Source organism: Dipodomys ordii, unplaced genomic scaffold (assembly GCF_000151885.1).
Source record: "Dipodomys ordii isolate 6190 unplaced genomic scaffold, Dord_2.0 Scaffold47, whole genome shotgun sequence".
Taxonomy (NCBI): domain Eukaryota; kingdom Metazoa; phylum Chordata; class Mammalia; order Rodentia; family Heteromyidae; genus Dipodomys; species Dipodomys ordii.
Genome location: NW_012267263.1, coordinates 3,298,841 through 3,320,589, shown reverse-complemented (window position 1 = coordinate 3,320,589; position 21,749 = coordinate 3,298,841). Strand labels below are relative to the sequence as shown.

At 42.5% G+C, this 21,749-nt stretch overlaps 1 protein-coding gene across 2 annotated transcripts in view; it reads left to right on the top strand.

The window, feature by feature from the left end:
* The first annotated feature begins 396 nt into the window (after window positions 1–396).
* Window positions 397–21,749, top strand: part of Lman2l (lectin, mannose-binding 2-like) — a 29,773-nt gene continuing 8,420 nt past the window's right edge. Inside the window, exons 1-6 of one of the 2 annotated variants that reach the window (XM_013019839.1) lie at window positions 397–626; window positions 2,084–2,202; window positions 6,084–6,201; window positions 6,988–7,070; window positions 21,209–21,370; window positions 21,464–21,578. In XM_013019839.1, coding sequence (XP_012875293.1) covers window positions 443–626; window positions 2,084–2,202; window positions 6,084–6,201; window positions 6,988–7,070; window positions 21,209–21,370; window positions 21,464–21,578 — 781 coding nt within the window. In that variant the 5' untranslated portion in view covers window positions 397–442. The remainder of the gene's footprint in view (window positions 627–2,083; window positions 2,203–6,083; window positions 6,202–6,987; window positions 7,071–21,208; window positions 21,371–21,463; window positions 21,579–21,749) is intronic. The other variant, XM_013019840.1, reaches the window with a different exon arrangement.

Genomic DNA, 21,749 nt, shown 5'->3' with positions numbered 1-21,749 from the left:
GATTACAGGCGTGAACCACTGGCGCCCGGAGAAATTTGATAATTTTCTAGTTACTGTAGTGTTTTCCTTTCATTTCTGTGTAGCTCTGCACAGTCAAGTAACTACTACGGCATAGACGATAGAACATTTGCTTGGGGGTCGGAAGAAAAGTTTTATCCCTTTAAATTTACTATAGAACGCCGAAACAAAACGGAAATTAATATGTAGCTCCGCAGGCCCACACAAGCGCAGGACAAATGCATATAAAGGAGTCCGGACATTCGGCCCCACCCCTTTCCTTGGTTGGCAAGGCAACTGATTCCCCAAATAGCCAATCGGTAAGGGGCTCACCTGTGGGGGCGGGGATCTGACGAGAGCCAATCAAACGCGAGGCAGATGGTTCTACGGGCCAATGGGTTGGTCAACAGGGCGGGCTTCTGATGAAGGGACAGCTGTAGGAAAGATGGCGGCTATTCTGGGACTCTCTTGGTTGCAGCGGTGGCGGCGGCGTTTGTTGGCTCGAGACGTGTCCAAGATCTTGCTTCTTCTCCTTTTGGTGGGGTCTGGGCAGGGGCCACGACAAGTTGGGGCGGGTCAAACGTTCGAGTACTTGAAACGGGAGCACTCGCTGTCGAAGCCCTACCAGGGTGAGGCGCCCAGGGCGAGGTGGTCTTACGTGAGGGCGCGGGAGGCTGAGGGACTGGAACTCGTCTGTAGAGATGGGGTCGGGGGGCAAAGGGCTTTGTGGCCTGGAAGATACAGCCGACGGTGGGGGGCCCATGGGGACCCTGCCGCGTTCGAGATCCGTGGGTGGGAAGCTCAAGGGTCCGCCCCCCTCTCCCCTTGCACGGGCTGGAATCTCAGGTGCAATCAGTGCTAGGCCTGCAGGAAGGGAGGAAGGACTGGAGGGCGGGAGAAGGATCGAGGACAGGGTCGGGAATGGAGCTGTGGGTGTGCTAGAAATACAGCTGGAGGAAGGACTCGGGTAGAACTTGCTCAGAATGAGAAAGAAGATATAAAGAACGCTGCTCCTTTTCGGGCCAGGATCCCTTAGGATAAAGAGGCTCTTTAGGTTTGTTTTAGTTAGGGTTCATAGGTTCATAGTGTTATAAGTTATTACAATAAGCCCCTAAGCACAGCTTATAGACCAGAAAATTGATACGGTTACTATTGATACGGTTGCAGATAGGTAAACACATGAGTTACCACAACGAGGAAGCGAAAATCCTTAAGTGTAAAAGAGTACACACTACTACTAAGGTATCATTTATTCATTTGGACGCACTTAGTACCTCCTTTGCTAATGCTGTGGGTGATACAGCAGCAAATTTCACTCAAGGCATTTAGTGTGAGGGACTAGCTTCAAACCTAAGGATTATTATTATTTAAAAGAACATGTTTACGCCCACAGGCCTGAAGTTAAAGCTAAGGGCATTTTGTTTCATGGTGCTAAAGCTCACTCATGTATAAAATAGGAAGAATGGATCTAGGTTATAGTTAGCTGTGGTGTGCATAAAGTGATAAATCTTAAGATCTCCATTTGAGAAGGGACTTACAAAAGGAAGCTTTAACTATGATATGGATTTAAGATTTATAAAGAGCCTGGTGGTAGTGGTAGTGCTGGTGGAGGTTGTGTTTAAGCCCAGGAGTTCTAGACCAGCTTTTCAATAAGAAGAAAGAAAAGGAAGAAGAAAAAGATGGACCAGGTGTGGTGATGTAATTATATTACAGCTACTCAGGAGGCATAGATCAGGATGATATGGTTCCAGTCCAGTCGAGGCAAATAGTAATACCCCCATCTCAACAAGCTGGGTATAGTTGTGCACTTCGAAGCTGTAAGGGAGGCATACATAGGATGGTTGAGGTCCTAAGCTAGCTATGGCAAAAATGCCAGAGACTATGTGAAAAATAAGCGAAAAAGGGCTACAACTCATAGTCCTGAATTCAATCCCCAATACTCATACACACAAAAAGCAAAAGATTTATAACAGAGGGTGGACATTTGGGGGAAAAAAGATCATCATTCTACCTTTCAGAAGCTCTCTGGTGGACTTTTGAACAGGTTGGTGTTTAAAAGGATAATTGATATATTTCCTCCTCATAGGTGTGGGCACAAGCAGTTCCTCACTGTGGAATCTGATGGGCAATGCCATGGTAATGACCCAGTATATACGTCTTACTCCAGATATGCAAAGTAAACAGGGTGCCTTGTGGAACCGAGTGGTAAGAATCTTTTCCTTCCTCTGTTAGTGACTCAGAATGTCCTAGAAAGTTCATATTGATTTTATTTCATTTAACTACTGTTCCCAGTGTTCTATTTTTCCACAGGCAGACAAGATCTTTATTTCAGAGATTATGGTAACTTTCATAATAAATTAGATATTAGGGATTTTTTTTGTTGCCCTAATTATAGCTAATAGTTAACTTTGAATCTATTTTCAGAAATGTCTTCGTTGACCTAATACTAATTCTTGGGGTTTAATAACTTAAGTCTTATTTAATCATTTTGCTTTGTAAAGTAGAGGCTATTCTTGTAAATGTAGATCTGGATGTGGTGGAGTGTACCGTTAGTCCCCGCTGTTTGGGAGGTTAAGGCAAGAGATTTACTGAAACCCAGAAGTTCCAGGTTAGCCTAGACAACATAGTAAGATGCAGTCTCTAAATAACTAACTAAATAAATCCCAGTCTTCATCTTAATAGCCTTCCCTTGTTTTTTAAATTAATTAATTAGTTAATTAATTAATTTTTGTTGGTCATGGTGCTTGAACTCGGCCTGGGTGCTGTCACTCAGCTCTTCAGCTCAAGGCAAGTGCTCTACCATTTGAGCCACAGCACCACTTCTGGTTTTCTGGTGATTTATTGGAGATAAGTCTCATAGACTTTCCTGCGGGGGCTGGCTTTGAACTATGATCCTCAGATCTCAGCCTCCTGAGTAGCTAGGATTATAGGCATGAGCCACCAGCGCCCAGCATCCCTTGTTATTTTAGTTTGAAGATTTAAGTTTTTATTTTCATATTGAAGTCTTTCTGAGTCATTAGTTTTTTGTTTGTTTGTCCTTCTCTGGACTTTTTCTAGCTACCTTGACTTCCTTGGGGTTTGGTGGCAAGAAGTGAATATATTCCTGGTGTGGCTGCACTGTGATTTTGTACAACTATAGGATGATATTTTATTCTTGCTGTCTCAGCCCTTTCTAAGTCTTCTATACCTGTAACTTTTGGGAAAGACTTTGGCATCCTTTGATATTTTCTCTAGGGCTCCCTTAAGTGAAAAAGAAAAAATAATCTTTCTTTTGCATAGTTTTTTTTTTTTTATGAGCTGTAGATTAGTGAGCCCCAGATAAGAGAACTGTTTCTTTTCCCCATTCAGCTACATTTCCTGTAGTCTAAAGTTGCAAAGGAGTTATGGCATGAGAGAAGCTTATCCATGACCTAGCTATCTGTATGAAGTTGGTATTCTAACCAAGATTGCTGGGCATATTTTTTGAACACTGTGCAGAGCACAGTAGAAGATACAAGAGCAGTTGAAAGGCAGATTCTAAATTCAATTCTGTCACACACCACAAACCCTCAAAGGCAGATTCTAAATTCAATTCTGTCACACACCACAAACCCTCAGCAGCTTCTTTAACCTCTAGATTTTCAGTGTCTCCATCCTTCAGGTGAGCTTTATAATACCTGTTTTACTTGCACTCTTGGGTTGCAGAGAATAAAATAAGACAAGTAGACATGAAGAGACTGTGAAGTTAAAATGGCTACAGGTGCTGTTATATTTGCTATATGTTTCATTAATGGAGTGTTATGGGTTAGTAAATGATTAGTTCAAGGCCGTCTTGAGCCATCTTGCTTAGCTCTCTGTCTCTACCTGACTTGTTTAGCAGCAATTCTATTCCAGGAACTAGTTCTCCTGCTTTTGTTCAGATTCTCTGATACCTGTATTCTCTGTTAACAGGCCATCAGAATGAATTGAAGAATTGTTTCTGAATTTAGTAAGATACATTTGCTTGAGGTGTGGTTCTCAAATTTAGCTGTCATTAAGTTAATGCCTGGCACCCACCTCCAAAGATTCTGAATTGAAATAGAGTACAGCTTAGGCACTGGCTTGTTTTTTTTTTTTTTTAACTCCCTAATGTAAACTAGGAGAGTGTGACAGAAGGGGTTATTATATCATCTAACAAGAAATGTATTCTTTGCCTGACTTATGTAACTGTAACCTTTATAATACATTACCTTTATAATAACAATTTTTTTTAACTTCCTAGTGGAATCCAGTGTGCAACAAAATTTCAGAATTTTTTTTTTTTTTTGGTTGGTTATGGGGTGTGAATTCTGGGCCTGGGTGTTGTCCCTCAGCTCTTCAGCTCATGGCTAGCACTCTACCACTTGAGCCACCACACCACTTCCAGCTTTTTCTGTTTATGTGGTGCTGAGGAATCGAACTTAGGGCCTCATGCATGCCAGGCAAGTACTCCAAAACCGAGCCACCTTCCCAGCCCAAGTTCCAGAATTTCTGTTAGACCTAATTCTGGACAAAACTATATAACATTGTACTTGTACAGGAAGAGAATCAGTGGTAGACACCTTGACTCATTGTGAATTTCTGGGGTTGTGCATAGTACCTACCTATATCACCATTGCCCTGAATTCTAATTGAACCTTCAGAGAGATAATCCAAAATGACAAGACAGAGAGCTGGGCTCATCAGAGTAGGGCAGGCTATTGGGGATTTCAAGGTTCCTTGCTAATTGCAGAAGTACCCACCCCCTTTTCATTTTGACTTTGTACTCCTGATAGTAGTGCTTTTGGAGACTATTTTAGAAATTGAAAATGATCAAGCAATATGTTTCTCAAGAGCCAGAACAATCAAATTTGGATAGTCTTTGGTTGAACTCTGTTAGTCTGCCTTTCTTCCCTTCTTTTCTTCACAGCAGACTTAAACCAGATGTTTCCCTAAATCAAATGCTGTCCCCACAGTTTCTTCTTGAAACTGTTCAGCTATTTAGAGCACTAAACCATTTACTTGTCATCTCTGTATTTACAAGATTTTTTTTTTGTATTGGATTTGAACTCATAGCCTCTCACTTGCTGGGCAGGCAATCTACCACTTGAGCTATGCCCTCAACTTTTTTTTTTAAATAAGGTTTTGATACACAACTAAAAAAAAGAAAACTAGGAATCTGATTGAAAAGCATCTCCTTAATGTTTTCTCACCAGAGGCTGGCCCAGTGATGGGGATGTCATTCAACTCTGGATATTTATACTGCTTGGCCATGGGCGTGAAGGTTTGGGGGACTGTAACTTGCCCTTCTCGTGGGAACTCAGGCTTGCCCCTCAGCTTGGCAGAAGGCCAAGACTAGCTAATTAGAGTTGTTTATAGTATCTGCTAATTATTCCTGGGAATCTTTGTGTAATGACTTAGCTGTCATATTCTTTTTTGTTGTTGTTGGTTATGGGGCTTGCACTCTGGGCGTGGGTGCTATCCCTCAGCTCTTCAGCTCAAGGCGAGTGCTCTACCACTTGAGCTACAGTGCCACTTTTGGTTTTCTGGTGGCTTTTGGAGATGAGAGTCTCACAGACTTTCCTGCCCCAGCTGGCTTTGAACCTGGATCCTCAGATCTCAGCCTCCTGAGTAGCTAGGATTACAGGCGTGAGCCACCGGTGCCTGGCCTGTCATATTCTTTCATAATGAATGAGATTTTGACCTTTCTTTAAATCCCAGCTTTTTAGAATCTCTGTCAGGAATGATCATAAGTTGCAATCATCTCAGCTTATTGAGTCATCTATACTCAACAGGCTAGGATACTTTGCTGGGCAAATACAATATCATGGTAGCCTAACTTGCCTTTTCCAGCTTTTCAGTACTATCCTGTGTCTATTGCGAGATAGGGAACATACTCGGGTTATTCATTCTCTTTACCTACTAGGATCTTAAACAACTGAATGACTCGATCTGCTCAATTTTATAATATGAACATTTCATAGATTTCAGTTGTAACCCTTAGCTTTTCTATCTGCATTTATGTTTTCTATGTCTGTAGACTGCTGCTCTGGGCTTAAGAGTTCCCCATTTCTTGCTGCTCATTGATCCCACTGTGTTTTTCTCTTTAGCCATGCTTTTTGAGAGACTGGGAGTTGCAGGTGCATTTCAAGATCCATGGACAAGGGAAGAAGAATCTTCATGGGGACGGCTTGGCAATATGGTACACAAAGGATCGAATGCAGCCAGGTATTGGGGACCCTGGGTTGCTCTTGTGTTGGTGGGGCAGGCCTGCTTTTTTTTTTCCCCCCTCTTTTTGAGAAGGGCTCTCCCTGCAGTTTTCCCTCTTCCTTGATGTCTCTGAATGAGCACTGGTCTGTCCAGTCTTTAGAATGGGATCTGAATCCTAGTAAGCTTCTGAACTTGACTTAATCCTGAGGTGATTCCTTTCTTGTTAGTTCTTTCTGATTTCCCTGTGAAGCCTGGCCTTTTGGCTGTGTGAAAGCACTGCCTCTCGTGAAAACCGGTGAGCTGATTTCTTCTGGGCATGGGTAGTGAATGATCTCAGCACTTCTCTGTCACGAGAAGAGTTTACCTATTTCCCTTGCTGTGCTACAGCCATTGTTCCATGTAGATGGCAGGCGCAACCTGATTTGACCTGATCTCTTTTGCAACAAGAAGTAGAACTTGGGAATTCAGTTCTCTCTTGGGGTATAATCTTCACCAAGTGTTTGTGAAGGACAAATCTGTAGGGGCACCTTAGCAACTAGTTTGAATCAGGAAGCTTCCATAGTGCTAAACAAGGTTACAGTGGCTTTCTCTCTTTTCCTGCCTTCAACACAAACAACTACAAATATTTACTGGGCCCTTCTTGCAGGCCATGCACTTTGCTGGGTGCTTTTATGTGTTTTCTCATCTGAAGAAAGGGCCTGGGAGGCATTGGAATTTCACCTTATCCTCCATCGTAGTGCAATATTATTCCTTTATCAGCTCTTGGGTTTATTTCATTGTTCATCATCTGTTCTCTCTCTCTAGGGCCTGTGTTTGGAAACATGGACAAATTTGTGGGGCTGGGAGTATTTATAGACACCTACCCCAATGAGGAGAAGCAGCAAGAGGTAATGGCAAGTGTCAGAGCGTAGGTCAGCCGCACTGACGTCACAGTTCTTTCCCTCAGGAGTGGTGTGCAGGAGGAAACAGAAGGGAGAGACAGTGAGGAACTCTTCATCTATTGGCCTTTAAAAGTTAATGTCCTTGTCAGTATTTTTTCTAGGGAGAACTCTTTACGATTGCATAGTCCCTTGGGAATAGGTATTATAAATGGGTGCTTTTTCTGTAGTGTTAATAGTATCCTCTCTTAGGTAGACACTGAATTTAAGCACAATTGACTGGATGGTGATTTGGCTGCTAGACCAACACTAGAGCAAGCAGAGTTTATGTAATATCTCCCCTAACCTAATCACCACTGCTGTGCTCTCTTCTGAAACTTACTCCTCTTTCTAGTATCTTTTCTTCCTCTTCTCAGACTTGAACAGCAAGTATCCTCATTTGTAGAAAAGAGTATAAGTAAAAGGAAACTGATGAATTCCAAGCATCTTTTTCTTTTTCTTTCTTTTGAAATTGGTCTGTCTAGGTAACTCAAGCTGGTCTTTAATTCATGATCATTCTGCCTCAGCCTCCTGAGTTCTGGGATTACAGGTATACATCACATTGTGCTGTTTGTTTTTGGTTTTACTTTTTTTTTTTTTTGAGACAGAGTCTTATTGCATATTCCAGGCTTGCCTGGAACTCGGGCATGTGAAACCACACCTGGCTAACATCTTAGGATTTTGATGGAACATAGTTTCTGACCTTTGGCAAAACTTCTTGTTTTTTTACTAGCTGACCTGGATGGTTTGTTAGTCTCTTTCATATACTGGCAGTGGGTTTGTGCTCTCTCTGTCCTATGGCACTATCAACAGTGAGGAAATTATTAAGATGAATTGTCACTGGGTATCCTGTAGCTAAGTAATATTTACTAGGAAAGCCGGCTTAGGAATAGTGGCAGAGTCAGATTATTTTCCTCCAACGGTTTATTATGAGAAATTAAAAATTTAAAGAACAATCATCATGTATCTCACACCCAGATTCAACAGTTAACATTTCCTGCAGTGCTTACTTTAGGGGAAGTAGAAAGTAAAACCTGAGTAAAGAAAACAACCTTTGTTGTGAGTCCATGTTCTTTATGGACCTCTTCATTCCATGTGCATCAAACCTGTGCTAGGGTGCCTGGCCCTGGGAATTAGTGAGCAAGCCCAGTGTAGCATGGAATGGTGGGAACTTAAACTCCATGGGAGGATACAGTAAGATCATCTAACCTTGAGTTGGGCAATGGGTGGTGGTAGCTGCAGGAGGCTTCCTCGAGGCAGTAACAATTACATTGAGGTCTGTGCAGGCTAGGGCTCAGTATTACTTGCAGAAGGAAAAGCATGTGCAATGGGAAAGATGAGAGAGGATGAGTGTGAGGAAGTAAAGAAGCATGGACTAGTGGTGAGTCCTGAATGAAAAGTAAGGTGAGCAATCTTGCTCTGCTGCACAGTGCCACTGGTCACATTGCGTTCTTTGGTATTCATTCTCTTTCCTCTTGTGCACATTAGCCTGCCACTGAGCCTGAGGTGTATGAGCTTGAGTGGTTGGTGGTTTGACTGTTTAGACCAGCACCAGAGTAGTCTGAGTGTAACTCATCTTCACCAGGCAGGGACCAGTTTCTGAAGTGTGTGTATCTGTTGAGGGGTCTGAATGTGATTGTAAGAGTCTAAGTTTGAATGGACAGAGTCATTACTAGATTTTTAGTCATATGGAGGAGCTAGTAGTAGTCAGAGTGGTAGTCAGAAATGTGCTTCATTATGAGTTTGGAGCTTGATGGAAGTTTTAAACCTGGTTCTCTGTTTTTTCTAGAAACAAGTTGTTCAATCTTATCTTAAGATAGTAATTCTGACTGGAGAGGCAAGAGTAAATGTCAGGCTGGGAATGTGGCTTAGTGGTAGAGTGCTTGTCTAGTTTGCATGAAGCCTTGAGTTCGATTCCTCAGTACCACATAAACAGAGAAAGCTGGAAGTAGTACTGTGGCTCAAGTGGTAGAGTGCTGGCCTTGAGCAAAAAGAGCTCAGGGACAGTGCCCGCTCTGCCACATTACTGGTTAAGAAAAAAAAAAAAAGGATAGTAAGTGTTTATAAAAAAAGTTTCAGAAAGAAAAAATTTATGACTTCTTTCAAGCTGTTGTGATTCTTACCTCAACATCACAGTTACCTGGAGAGTTGATTGTGTGTGTGTGTGTGTATGTGTGTGTGTGTGCGCGTGCACATGCGTGTATGTTTATGCATACTAATTAAGCATGTACTCTACCACTAAGATATAATCCTCAACCACCTGGAGAGCTTTTAAAATACTAGTGTTGGACTGGGAATATAGCTTAGAGGTTGAGTTCTTGCCTAGCATATATAAAGTCCTGGGTTCAGCCCCTAGCATCCCTAGCATGGTTGTTTTTTTATGTTTTGTTTTGTGCTGGTACTGGGACTTAAACTCAGGGCCTGAGTACTGTCCCTTAGGTTTTTTCCCTCAGGAGTGGTGCTCTACCACTTGAACCACACCTCCATTTCTGGCTGTTTTGCTGGTTAATGGAGATAAAAATCTCACAGGTTTTTCAGAGTTGGCTTAGAACCATGATTCTCAACTCAGCTTCCTGTAGTCCTGCCAGGACTATAGGCATGAGTCACTGGCTCCTGGCCTGTTTTAGTTTATTTGGTTTAGTTTTATTTTGTTTTAAATAATACTGAAGTCTATGGATGGACCTAGAATAAATCAAATGAGGTAAGCCAAGCTCAGAGACAAATGGCGCATGTTTTTTCTCCCATGTGGAACCTAGATTTAAAATATAACTGGACATGATAACCCATAAGAGGACTCTAGACATTCATACACAGACCAAAGGAGAATGGATATGCTTAGGGGAGGAACCCAAAGGAACTCCTCTGAACATTAAAAATACTATTTATTGAAAAAAGCCTGAATTTTCAAAAATAATAAAGAACCTGGGGATATAGTTAGCTTTGTGGTAGAGTACTTACCTAGCATGCACAAGACCCTGAGTTCAGTCCCCAGCACTGGGGAAAACACACACACCCTGACACACACACACACCCTGAACACACACACACACACACACACACACACCCTGAGTACACCCCTGAGTTCAGTCCCCAGCACTGGGGAAAGCACATACACAGAAAACAGCAAAACAAAAGAAAACACAAAAACCCTCAAAAACTAATAAAAGCAGTTACTATGTATTATGTGGCTGATATGTGCCTAATACTTTGCAAATACTGCCTTTTCTTTCTTTTTTGGTTGTGGGGCTTGAACTCTGGTCCTGGGCACTGTCCCTGAGCTCTTCAGCTTAAACTTGAGCCACAGCACCACTTCCAGTTTTCTAGTGATTTATTGGAAATAAACAGTCTCAGGGCCTTTCCTGCTCGCACTGGCTTTGAACCGTGATCCTCAGATCTCAGCCTCCTGAGTAGCTAGGATTACAGGCGTGAGCCATTGGCTCCCAGTACACATTAGGTATTTTCATATGATCTGTGCAATTTCAGTTCTTAGAGTTTATATTCAGACTAGTAAGTATAGAAAGTATCTTCCTTTTGCAGGGTGCTGGTGGCTTACACTTCAAATAATATTACTCAGGAGGCTGAGATTTGAGACACCATGGTCCAAAGCCAACCTTGCAGAAAACTTTGCTACAATAAAGAACTTTCAAAAATAACCAGCAAACAATAAAGTTCTGCTTAAGTGGTAGAGGGCTAGCAGTCTTTCTTTCTATATCCTAACAATTTGGTACTCACTTGGAGGATAAAGTCAAATGGTTTGTCAGTGCATGGTTTACTTTTATATCAAACATAAAGGTGCCACGCATTGTTCAAGCACTTCTACATATGTTATTTACTATTATTTTTTTGTCAGTTGTGGAGCATGAACTCTAGGACTGGGCACTGCTTTCAGCTCTTCAGCTCAAGGCCAGTGCTCTAATACTTGATCCACTTCTGGTTTTCTGGTGGTTTATTGGAGTTAAGAGTCTCATAGACTTTCCTGCCCAGGCTGGCTTTGAACCAGATCCTCAGATATCAGCCTTCTGAGTAGCTAGGATTATGGGTGTGAGGTACTGGTGCCCAACTTTGTTATTTACTTTATAATAACCCTTTGGGAGAAAGTTTGAGCTCTATTTTATGGATAAGAAATAAGTAATTCAAGAAAGCTTGTAAAACTTGTTGGTGTCCTGCAGACAGTGGATCTGACTCTTAAAAACTCCAGTTTTATTCATTATTGCAAGCACAGCAGGAGAGAGTGACTATTAGTGGGTCTTTTGTCACTGTAAAAAAATATTTAAGAAACCCAACTTAGAGCAAAGATTTATTTGGAAACTTCTCTGAGGTTTCAATCTATGGTTGAATGGCTGGCTCCTTTGCTTTTAGGCTTGAGGCAGCTAGTGACAGAGGGAATCTGTTTAACTGATGACAGCAGGAAGTAAAGAGACGAAGAAGGGTCTAGAAGGCAAGATAGATGACCCAGCAATTCCATTTATGGACTTAGAGCCAAGAGTAATGAAAACAGACAGCTGGGTGCCAGTGGCTTGCGCCTATAATCCTAGCTACTCAGGAGGCTGAGATCTGAGGATCAGGGTTCAAAGCCAGCCCAGGAAAGAAAATCTATGACACTCATCTCCAGTTAACCACCATACTCTGTGGCTCAAGTGGTAGAGTACTGTCCTTGAGCTGAATTGCTCAGGGACAGTGCCTAGGTTCAGAGTTCAAACCCCATGACCTACAGATAAAAAAAAGATAGCATACACAAAGGCTTTTATATAAATGTTCATAGTAGCCAGGTACTGGTGGCTCATTCCTGTAATCCTAGTTAACTCAGGCAGCTGAGATCTGAGGATTGTAGTTCAAAGCCAGCCCGAGCAGGAAAGTCTGTGAGTCTCTTTGTCTTTTTCTTTTTTTTTTTCTTTTTTTGGTACTGGGGATCGAACCCAGGCAAGTGCTTTGCCACTGAGCTACATCCCAGCCCTCTGTGAGTCTCTTATTTCCAATTAACTACCAGAAAACTAGAAGTGGTGCTGTGACTCAAGTGGTAGAGTGCTTGCCTTGAGCTGAAGAGTCCAGGGACAGGGCTTGGGTCCAGAGTTCAAGCCCTACAACCAACAAAAAACAAAAAAATCATAACAGCCAGGTGCTGGTGGTTTATAATTGTAACATCTTAGCTACTTGGGAAGCTAAGATCTGATGATTATGGTTGGAAGCCAGCCAAGGCAGAAAAGTCCTTGAGACTTTATCTCCAATTACCTAGCAAAATGCCATACTAGTTGTATGTCTCATGGTGGTAGAGTGCCAGCCATGAGTATAAGATGTTGAGCAAGAGCTCAAAGCCCTAAATTAAAACCCCGTACTACCACAAAAAATAAAATTCATAGCAGCCAAAAGAATTAGAAAGACCTCAAGTGTCCACCAGTGGATAAACAGCATGATGTAGTCATGTAATGGGGTATCATACAACAATAAAAAGATACTGATAGATGCTTTTGTGTGGATGACCCTTAAAGATAATTTGCTAAGTGAAAAGCCAGTCATAAAAGAGCTACTTAATTAATGCATGTTCCCATGCATATGAAAGGTCCATAATAGTAAGATCTCTATATAGAGAAAAGTGGGTTAGTGCTTGTCTAGGGCTGGGGCACTGTGGGGAAAGAAAGGGAAGATATTACTGGGCACAGAATATTTTTATGGGATGATAAAAATGTTCTGGAATTTATTGTGATAATCATAATCTTAACTCTGCTTATAACAAAGCCATTGAATTATATACTCTGGATGAATTGTGGGTTATGTGAATTATATCTCATTATTACTGTTATTTTTACAATATTGATTAAAATATGACTAGCTCATCTTTTCTTGGCATCATGAATTCATCTGTATTGGAAATGGATCTTCCAGTTCTCAGCCTCCTGAGTAGCTAGGGATTGTAGATGGCAGCTACTGATGCCTACTTTCCTCATCCCTACTACCCCTTTTTTCCAGCTACTACATTTTCTTAATCTTCATTCATAGATGCAGTGTATTTTGATCTTGTTCACTCTCTAACAATCTTCTTTTACCCCCCCCCCCCGTGGCTTCTTAAATTCTCTTGTTACCATTTAATTGAAATATGTGTTTGTTTTCAGCCTTAGATGGGTTCACATTTTCCAGAGGAGACTCTTTTGTCTAGTACTGTGGAGCGCATATATTCAGGCTTTCCTAAGAGTGAGACTAAGCTTGACTGAGAACTGGCTTTGGAAGGAAGTATGAAAGTATTATGGCTTTTTGCTAGTACATAGTAAAGACAACGAGATGTTTCTTGTCTGAGACATTGAAAGAAGAAAGAGAAAGCAAGAGCTAGCAGTCTTTATGAACTTCAGTGTATGAACCTTAAGTTTAAAGTTTGTTGATTTGGGGTATTCTATTAGGTCCTCTAGTTATTTGGTCTTGTGTCACAACTAAGATAAATGAGGTTAAAATCTTTTCATGAGTTTCTTAGATCATAATGATATTCAGTGTATGAAGGTCTTTGGTGCAGTTTGTGGGCATAGATGTGTCACTTTTCCATGTCTTCCAGTTGAAGAGTTAGGTGACCTGAGGTCAGAGTCAAGTATAGGCTAATGATAGTTTGGGGGCTAATGGCAGGAGCCTTCTCATGCTGCTTAGTAATATGTGAGTGTCACAGAGTCTTGTGGTTTTGCCTGGGGACAGCCTTAGGCCATAATCTTCCTACCTCTACCTCCTGAGTAGCTGGGATTATAGGCCTGTGCCACCATACCCAGATTTAGCATATGGTTTTGAAAGTTGAAAAGTGACAGGTCTGTCTGGAAATAGCATCAAAAGTTGTTTTAATGATCCGAGGGAAGGTGAAGTAGGCAGGTTGGGGAGATGTTTTGCAACTAGTCATATAACAGAAGAGACATTTGTTTTGTTAGTGCTTTGCGGGGTGGGGGAGCCCTGGTACCAGGGCTTGAACTCAGAGCCTTGCCCTTTCACCTCAGCATATTTTTTTGCTCATGGCAAAATATGTCAATGCCAGTGCACATATGTCTATTTTTTTCCTCAACGAGCTTAGAGTAAATAACCTCAATGATGCTTCCTTAATCTTAAATACTTAGCATATTTTACCTTAAAACAAGAAATTCTCCTACATAGTCCAGTGGTCAAAATTAGTAATAAAATGATAGCAAAGGGCTGGGAAGGTGGCTCAGTGGTAGAGCGCTTGCCTTGCATGCATGAGGCCCTGGGTTTGATTCCTCAGCACCACATAAGCAAAAAGAAAAAAGCCGGAAATGGCGCTGTGGCTCAAGTGGTAGAGCGCTAGCCTTGAGCTGAAGAGCTGAGGGACAGTGCCCAGGCCCAGAGTTCAGGCCCCATGACTGGACCCCCCCCAAAAAAAAATGATAGCAAGATTATTATCTATCTTCAGGCCTTACTCAGATTTTACCAATTGTTGTTTATAGCAAAAGGAAGTCCTAGGTCTTATATTACATTCTATTGTAATCTCTCCTCTGTTTTTTAATTTGGAACCACTTTGCAGTATTTTTTTTGTGTGTTTTAAGGTACATACTAGAAGTTCCAACTTTTTTTTTTTTTTCCAGCCCTGGAGCTTGAACTCAGGACCTTGGCACTGTCCCTGAGCTTCTTTTGCTCAAGGCTAGTACTCTACCACTTGAACCACAGAGCCACTTCTGGCTTTTTCTGTTTATGTGGTACTGAGGAATGGGAGCCAGGGCTTCATACATGCTGGGCAAGCACTCTACCACTAAGCCACATTCCCAGCCCCAACTTATTATTATTATTATTTTTTTGGGTCCGGTCGTGGGGCCTGAACTCTGGGCCTGGGCACTGTCCCTCAGCTCTTCAGCTCAAGGCTAGCGCTCTACCACTTGAGCCACAGCGCCACTTCCGGCTTTTTTCTTTTTGCTTATGTGGTGCTGAGGAATCGAACCCAGGGCCTCAGGCATGCAAAGCAAGCGCTCTACCACTGAGCCATCTTCCCAGCCCCCTGACTTATTTTTTAAAAATAGTACACATGAAACATTTTTGGTGTATGCATGTATATGCTTGTACTGGGGCTTGAACTCAGTACCTCATGTTTTCATTGAGCTTTTTTTATGGCTGGTGCTATGCCATTTAAGCTAAACTACTAGTTCTTGAAACACTTTTTATATTGAGATTTTTTTTTTTTCGGTTGTGGGGCTTGAACTCTGGGCCTGGGCACTGTCCCTGAGCTCTTTAGCTCAAGGAGAGTGCTCTACTGCTTGGCCAAAGTGTCACTTCCAGTTTTCTGGTGGTTAATTGGAGATGAGTCTCATGGACTTTCCTTGCTTGGGCTGACTTTGAATAGTAATCCTCAGATCTCAGCCTCCTGAGTAGCTAGAATTACAGGCATGAGCCACTGATGCCCAGCTGTTGAGAGATATTGAAAACAATGGGTTTTTTTTTGTTTGCTTGTTTTGTTTTTGTTTTTGTCAGTCATGGGCCTGAACTCTGGGCCTGAGCACTATCCCTCAGCTCTTCAGCTCAAGGCTAGCACTCTACCACTTGAGCCACAGCACCACTTCTGGCTTTTTCTGCTTATGTGGTACTGAGGAATTGAACCCAGGGCCTCATGCATGCAAGGCAAGCACTCTACCACTGAGCCACCTTCCCAGCCCCTTGAAAACAATGGAAATTCATCATCGAGTCAGGGCTTTGGAACCAGAGTGCTTGGTTTCAGACTTTGATTATTTTGCTAGTGAATACCTGGATTCTCTTGGACAAGCTTTCTTACTTGTGAGATGGAAACACTAATACTAACTATGGGGTTGTGAGAATTAAGGTTGAATGTATGTTCATTAGTACAGTGCCTGGCACAGAGGAAGCTCTCACTAATGGTAGCATTCTGTTCAAGGAGTAATTAGAGTCATTTACAAGCATCTTGGCAGTATCTGTTGTGTTGCCCTTTTCTTTTTCTCTGCTCTTTCACATCTAGGTTCCAGAGAATGAGCCACAGCTTAGCAAAGAAGTATGGCTAGGGGTGGGAAATACTGACCTAAAACAAAAGTGTATGTAGGCTAGTTCATGAACTTGGCTTGTTGTGACAGTTTTCCCCAATCCAAGAATCAGAACAGGCAAGGTGCCTGTGGCTCATGCTTATAATGCTAGCTACTTATGAGCCTGAGATCTGAGGATCGCCATTCAAAGCCAGCCCAGGCAGAACTTCTGTGAGACACCAGAAAACTGGAAGTGGCGTTGTGGCCAAGTGGTAAAGCACTCGCTTTCACCTGAAGAGCTCAGGGACAGTGCCCAGGGCCAGAGTTCAAGACCCACAACCAAAAAAAAAAAAGAATCAAAATAGTGAAGTGATTTTTTCATAAGTGCTAAATGTGTTCACTTCCTATTTTATGAAATGATGAGTTCATTCTTTTTTAGGAGAAGTTTAAATATGCTTTGTAAAATGATTGCTTTATTATAGATGATTGTTTTATCATTATTGTATTTTAACATATTTAATACGAATAATTTTAAAAAAGAAACTTAGGGCTGGGGATATAATAGCTCAGTGGTAGAACACTTGTTCAGTATGCATTAATTTAGCTTTTGGTTGAATATTTATTGATCTTTTTAATGTTAGACACCATACTAAAAGCTCTATACATGCCAGTTCATCCTCCTGATTAACCCTGTGAGCTCAGTGTATGACTTTCCTTGTTTCTAGTGAGGAAGTTGACTCTCAGAGAGGTGATACAGGCCACATAAAGACTGCAGTTCTGAATGGTGTGATGCAGTTAGAACCTAACTCTCCTTTTGGCCTTTTCTTATTAGGGGTTCTCAGCTTGTGTGCTTTGGACTTATAAAGTTTTTAACACAGACTCCATAAGTCTACAAGCTTTGGATGGGTACATCTTCAATCAAGATGTGCTGGAAGTAAGATTAGTCTGTTAAGGGCTAGAGATAGAGCAAACACAGTGGCCGAACATACACAAGGCTCTGGGTACTATCCCTAGCAGCACCAAAATAACTTTTTAAAAAAAATTATATTTAGGGGCTGGGAATGTGGCTTAGTGGTAGAGTGCTTGCCTAGCATGCATGAAGCCCTGGAAGTAGAAGTAGAAGCCCTGCAAGCTGGAAGTGGCACTATGGCTCAAGTGCTAGCTTTGAGCAAAAGAAGCTCAGGGACAGCATCAGGACCCTGAGTTCAAGCCCCATAACTGGCAAGAAAGAAAGAAAGAAAAAGGGCGGGAAGTTGGCTCAGTGGTAGAGCGCTTGCCTTGCATGCATGAGGCCGATTCCTCAACACCACATAAGCAAAAAGAAAAAAAGCTGGAAGTGGCACTGTGGCTCAAGTGGTAGAGCGCTAGCCTTGAGCTGAAGAGCTGAGGGACAATGCCCAGGCCCAGAGTTCAGGCCCCACGACCAGACCTAAAAAAAAAAAAAAAAAGGAAGGAAGGAAGGAAGAAAGAAAGAAGGAAATTTGGTGGTTCACACCTTTAATTTTATCTACTCAGAAAGCTGAAATCTGAGAATTGTGGTCCAAAGCCAGTCTGGGCAGAAAAATCTGATATTCTCATCTTCAGTTAACCACCAAAAAGCTGGAAGTGGCACTGTGGCTCAAGTGATAAAAGTGCCAGCCTTGCATGAAAATGCCAAGTACGAACATGAAGCCCACAAAAAGAACTGATGTACAAAATGTTGGAAACATTTCTTGGTGCTACGAACAATAGGAAGGAGTTTCTTATTTCTGGTAATTCTTAAATTGGGAGTAAAATTGCCACGTTGCCAGAATCATTGTAATTCTTCAACTGTTGGTACCAGTCTATCTTTTTAGAGAGGGAGAAAATCTGACATGTGAAATTAGTGGCTACCCAAAAAGTGTTTGAAGAACTCCTGCGTAAGAATGGAATATAAGCTGGTATTTAACATCTTGTTACTAATGTGAGGTTAAAAGTTGAGGGCCAAGTCATGAGTTGCTGAAGCAGACAAATTGCAGTGGAGCTGTGGGGCTGTCTAATGCAGCGTTGCACACATACGTACATATGTACATACACACACACACACACACCAGCAACAACTTTAAAAAATACATTCCTTTATAGATTTTGAGGCACCCACATGTATATGTAAATGAAAAGCTCACACATACATGTGTAATCACTCACACGCATACACTAGCAACAACAACTTAAAAAAAATATAGAGAGAGAGTTTGGGGTACTCACCTATATATGTAAATGAAAACTTTCCAGGGAGATTTTTTTGTGTGCATATGTGGACTAATACTGGGGCTTGAACTCACGACTTAGGTACTCATAGCTCTTTTGCTCAAGGCTAGTGCTCTACTGCTTAAGCCACATCTCCACTTTCCACTTTTTGCTAGTTACACAGAAATAAGAATCTCTGAAACTTTCCTGACTGGGATGACTTTAAACTTTGATCCTGAGGTCCCAGTCTCCTGATAAGCTAGGATTATTTATGTGGCCACTGGTGTCAGACCCCAGATCTTTCTGAGGCCCGGTTTTTATCTAGCTGTTGAGGCCCGGCTTATACCTCGCTGGATAGTTGGATGCCACTGTAGCCTTAGAAAGATTAAGGTACCCTTAGACTAAGGATTTCTGTCCTGGGTACTTTAGAAAGTTGCAGCTCACACTTCTTATCAAGGGTATTGTGTAACAAATGAAACAAGCCTTGGGGTCATCACAGCTCTTAGATTTCCCTCCCTCCCTCCTCTCCTAGGGCTGAGGATTGAACCCAGGTCTTCCCATGTCCTAGATAAGCACTCTACCACTGACCAACATTTCCAGGCCTGCCATGCATGCGCGCGCGCGCGCGTGCGTGTGTGCGTGTGTGCGTGTGTGCGTGTGTGTGTGTGTGTGTGTGTGTGTGTGGTGTATGTACATACTTGGGCTGGTGCTCTGCTTTTTTGTTGTTGTTGATCTGAACTCTGGGCCTTGGCGCTATCCCTCAGCTCTTCAGCTCAAGGCTAGCGCTCTACCACTTGAGCCACAGCGCCACTTCCAGCTTTTTCTGCTTATGTGGTGCTGAGGAATCGAACCCAGGACTTCATGCATGCTAGGCAAGCATTCTACCACAAAGCCACATACCTAGCCCCTTTGCCTGTTATTTTCATCATTGCCTTTATCACGATCAGAAATTATTTTATTTACCTATTTAGTTTGTGTCTTCCACTTGAAAGCAGCTACCTGGCTCATTTCCCATTGTTCCCCCAGCATCTGGAACAGTGTCTGGCTTGCAATGGGTTCTCACTAAGGATTAGAAGAGTGAAGGCTTTGGGCTCCACGCCTCACCTGTCCATCCCATGGATAAGGCTTAGTTGAACTTGGGCAGCTTTCTCTTGATGCTGGTAGCTTAGAGCTGTGGTAGCTTTCTGGAGCACAGCTAAATGTCCTTGAGCCTGGTGATTTCTGTAAATCTTTTTATGCTTTGACGCTCCCACGGAGCTTCTCCCTTCCCCTTGTGTTGTAGGTTAGAATGACAACAGTTATTTAGAAGTATATGTCCATAAAGCTCAATTAGAGGGTAAATGATCTCTGTGGATTAGGGTTAATTTCATAGTCTCTCAAAACAGTGGGATTTTTGTCTGCTGGGCAAGAGCTATATCCTGAGGCCCTGGGAAGTAAAAGACATTTCAAACTTAGAGAAATTTAGTCTCTCCTATCCTTCCACTTACTACAGAACTACAGTAATCTGAGTACAGATAGACTTGTTTGTGGCTCTTGATTCCCAGAAACACAAGTGGCCAGTGTTAATACTGTGTGTTCTAAAGCTTCTACTACTTCAGGAACCCTCCATGGGGGAGAGAAGTCTTCCCAGGGAACTCCTTTGAGAATTGATGACAGTAGCAGACCTTCTCAAAAAGATGTACAAGCAATTGTGCATATTGTTTTGCATATGATTTTGAGGGGTTTTAGGACCTGCTGAATGCTCCTCATGGACCCTGAAATTCTGTGGGGATTTAGATGATTTGTTCATCTATCACAGCAGAGTCATAGCTCTTCTATGGCTATTTCTTTCTGACTTGGTCTCCTGTCTTCTGTGCCCTCTTGTTTTTTATAATAACCTGCTGGACCCTCTCAGGCCCAGAAGAGGCGATATTCTCCAGGAGTCCAGGTACTGGGTTCTTGACCCATCATGTCCATCCTTATTCTCATGTGTCAACAAAGCATTTGTTCCTGCTTAGAGTCCATGTGGCTGTTGTTTCAGGAGTCCACAGTCTCTGGTCTCCACTGCATCTCTACCTTGCATGTTGACCCTCTAGGACAAAGGGGAGCTCACCCAAGGAGCAGCATGCCACGTGTCACTTTCCCCTTCCTTCAGCCTGCCTCTCAGGGCACTGGGCTCACTCTGGAATGATTAGTTTATCAATTTTAAGGAAGAATGTTCTCCTACCACGCTGTTGGAGAAAGAGGACTTTAAAGTAGGAAACTGAGCAGGGTATAGGGAGGCTTTCCATTTTTTTCTGGAGGGGATTTGGAATGAGGAAACTTGCCCTCTTATTATTACCATTATTAGAAGTTATCTGTGATGGGCTGGAAAGTTTTGACTTAAAATAGTCATTGTAGTTGGATAAGCCCATCTGGCAGCCCTTTGCAGAGGTGCCTTCTTAGTCCTAATCATTCGGCATCATATACAGGTAGGATTTTAGAGTGTGAAAGAGCTATCTTGAATGGAAAGATTTCCCTGCCTAGTCAAATAGTTTCATGCTTTGCATTGGCGAAAGGATAGGGCTGAAATAGAGACCTAGAAGAAAGCATTATAAATAATTTATTTCTCCAAGAAGCAGTTGGGGTTGATAGTTGTATATTCATGAAAAGGAAACCCTTAGTATTGGGCAGTATATAATTAGCAAATGAGGGGAGGAGGACTCAATTTTGACTCCAGAGACTGCCAGGGGCCATTTCAGGCCTACTCCAGATCTGAAGAAAGGTGGGTAAAGATGAATATGGGGTTCATTGGCTTCCTGGGCCCATTTCCCTGGAATGACCATCTGTATGTGGGTGCTTGGGGGTTTGCTAATGAGGCGGCAGAGTGGTCCTCTGGTCTGCTGGAAAGCGCTCCGCTTATGATATGCAAAACCCTTGTTTGTGCAGGCATTCCTAAAAGCTCTTCCTCACTGTCTTTGCACTTTCCTTTCTGTGTCCCAGCGGGTATTCCCTTACATCTCCACTATGGTGAACAACGGCTCCCTCAGCTATGATCATGAGCGGGATGGACGGCCCACAGAGCTGGGGGGCTGCACTGCCATTGTTCGCAATCTCCACTATGACACCTTCCTGGTGATTCGCTACGTCAAGAGGCATCTGACCGTGAGTTTCTCAATGAGGTCAGTTGGCAATGTGAGTTGTAACTCTTGTTCCTGTGGCCCACTCCTGATCTCTCTCTCTTTTTTTTAATTCTAGGTAATGATGGATATTGATGGCAAGCATGAGTGGAGGGACTGCATTGAGGTGCCTGGGGTCCGTCTGCCCCGGGGATACTACTTTGGCACTTCCTCCATCACTGGGGATCTCTCAGGTACTGCTGAGTATACTGTTGCTTGCCCTGACTGAGACTTCTTCTCAATATACAGGTCTTAGTAAGGCCCCTCAAGGGGAGAACAAGATAAGCAGAGTTATGGGAAGTAAATGTCCTGAGAATGGTGTGTGTGTGTGTGTGTGTGTGTGTGTGTGTGTGTGTGTGTGTGTG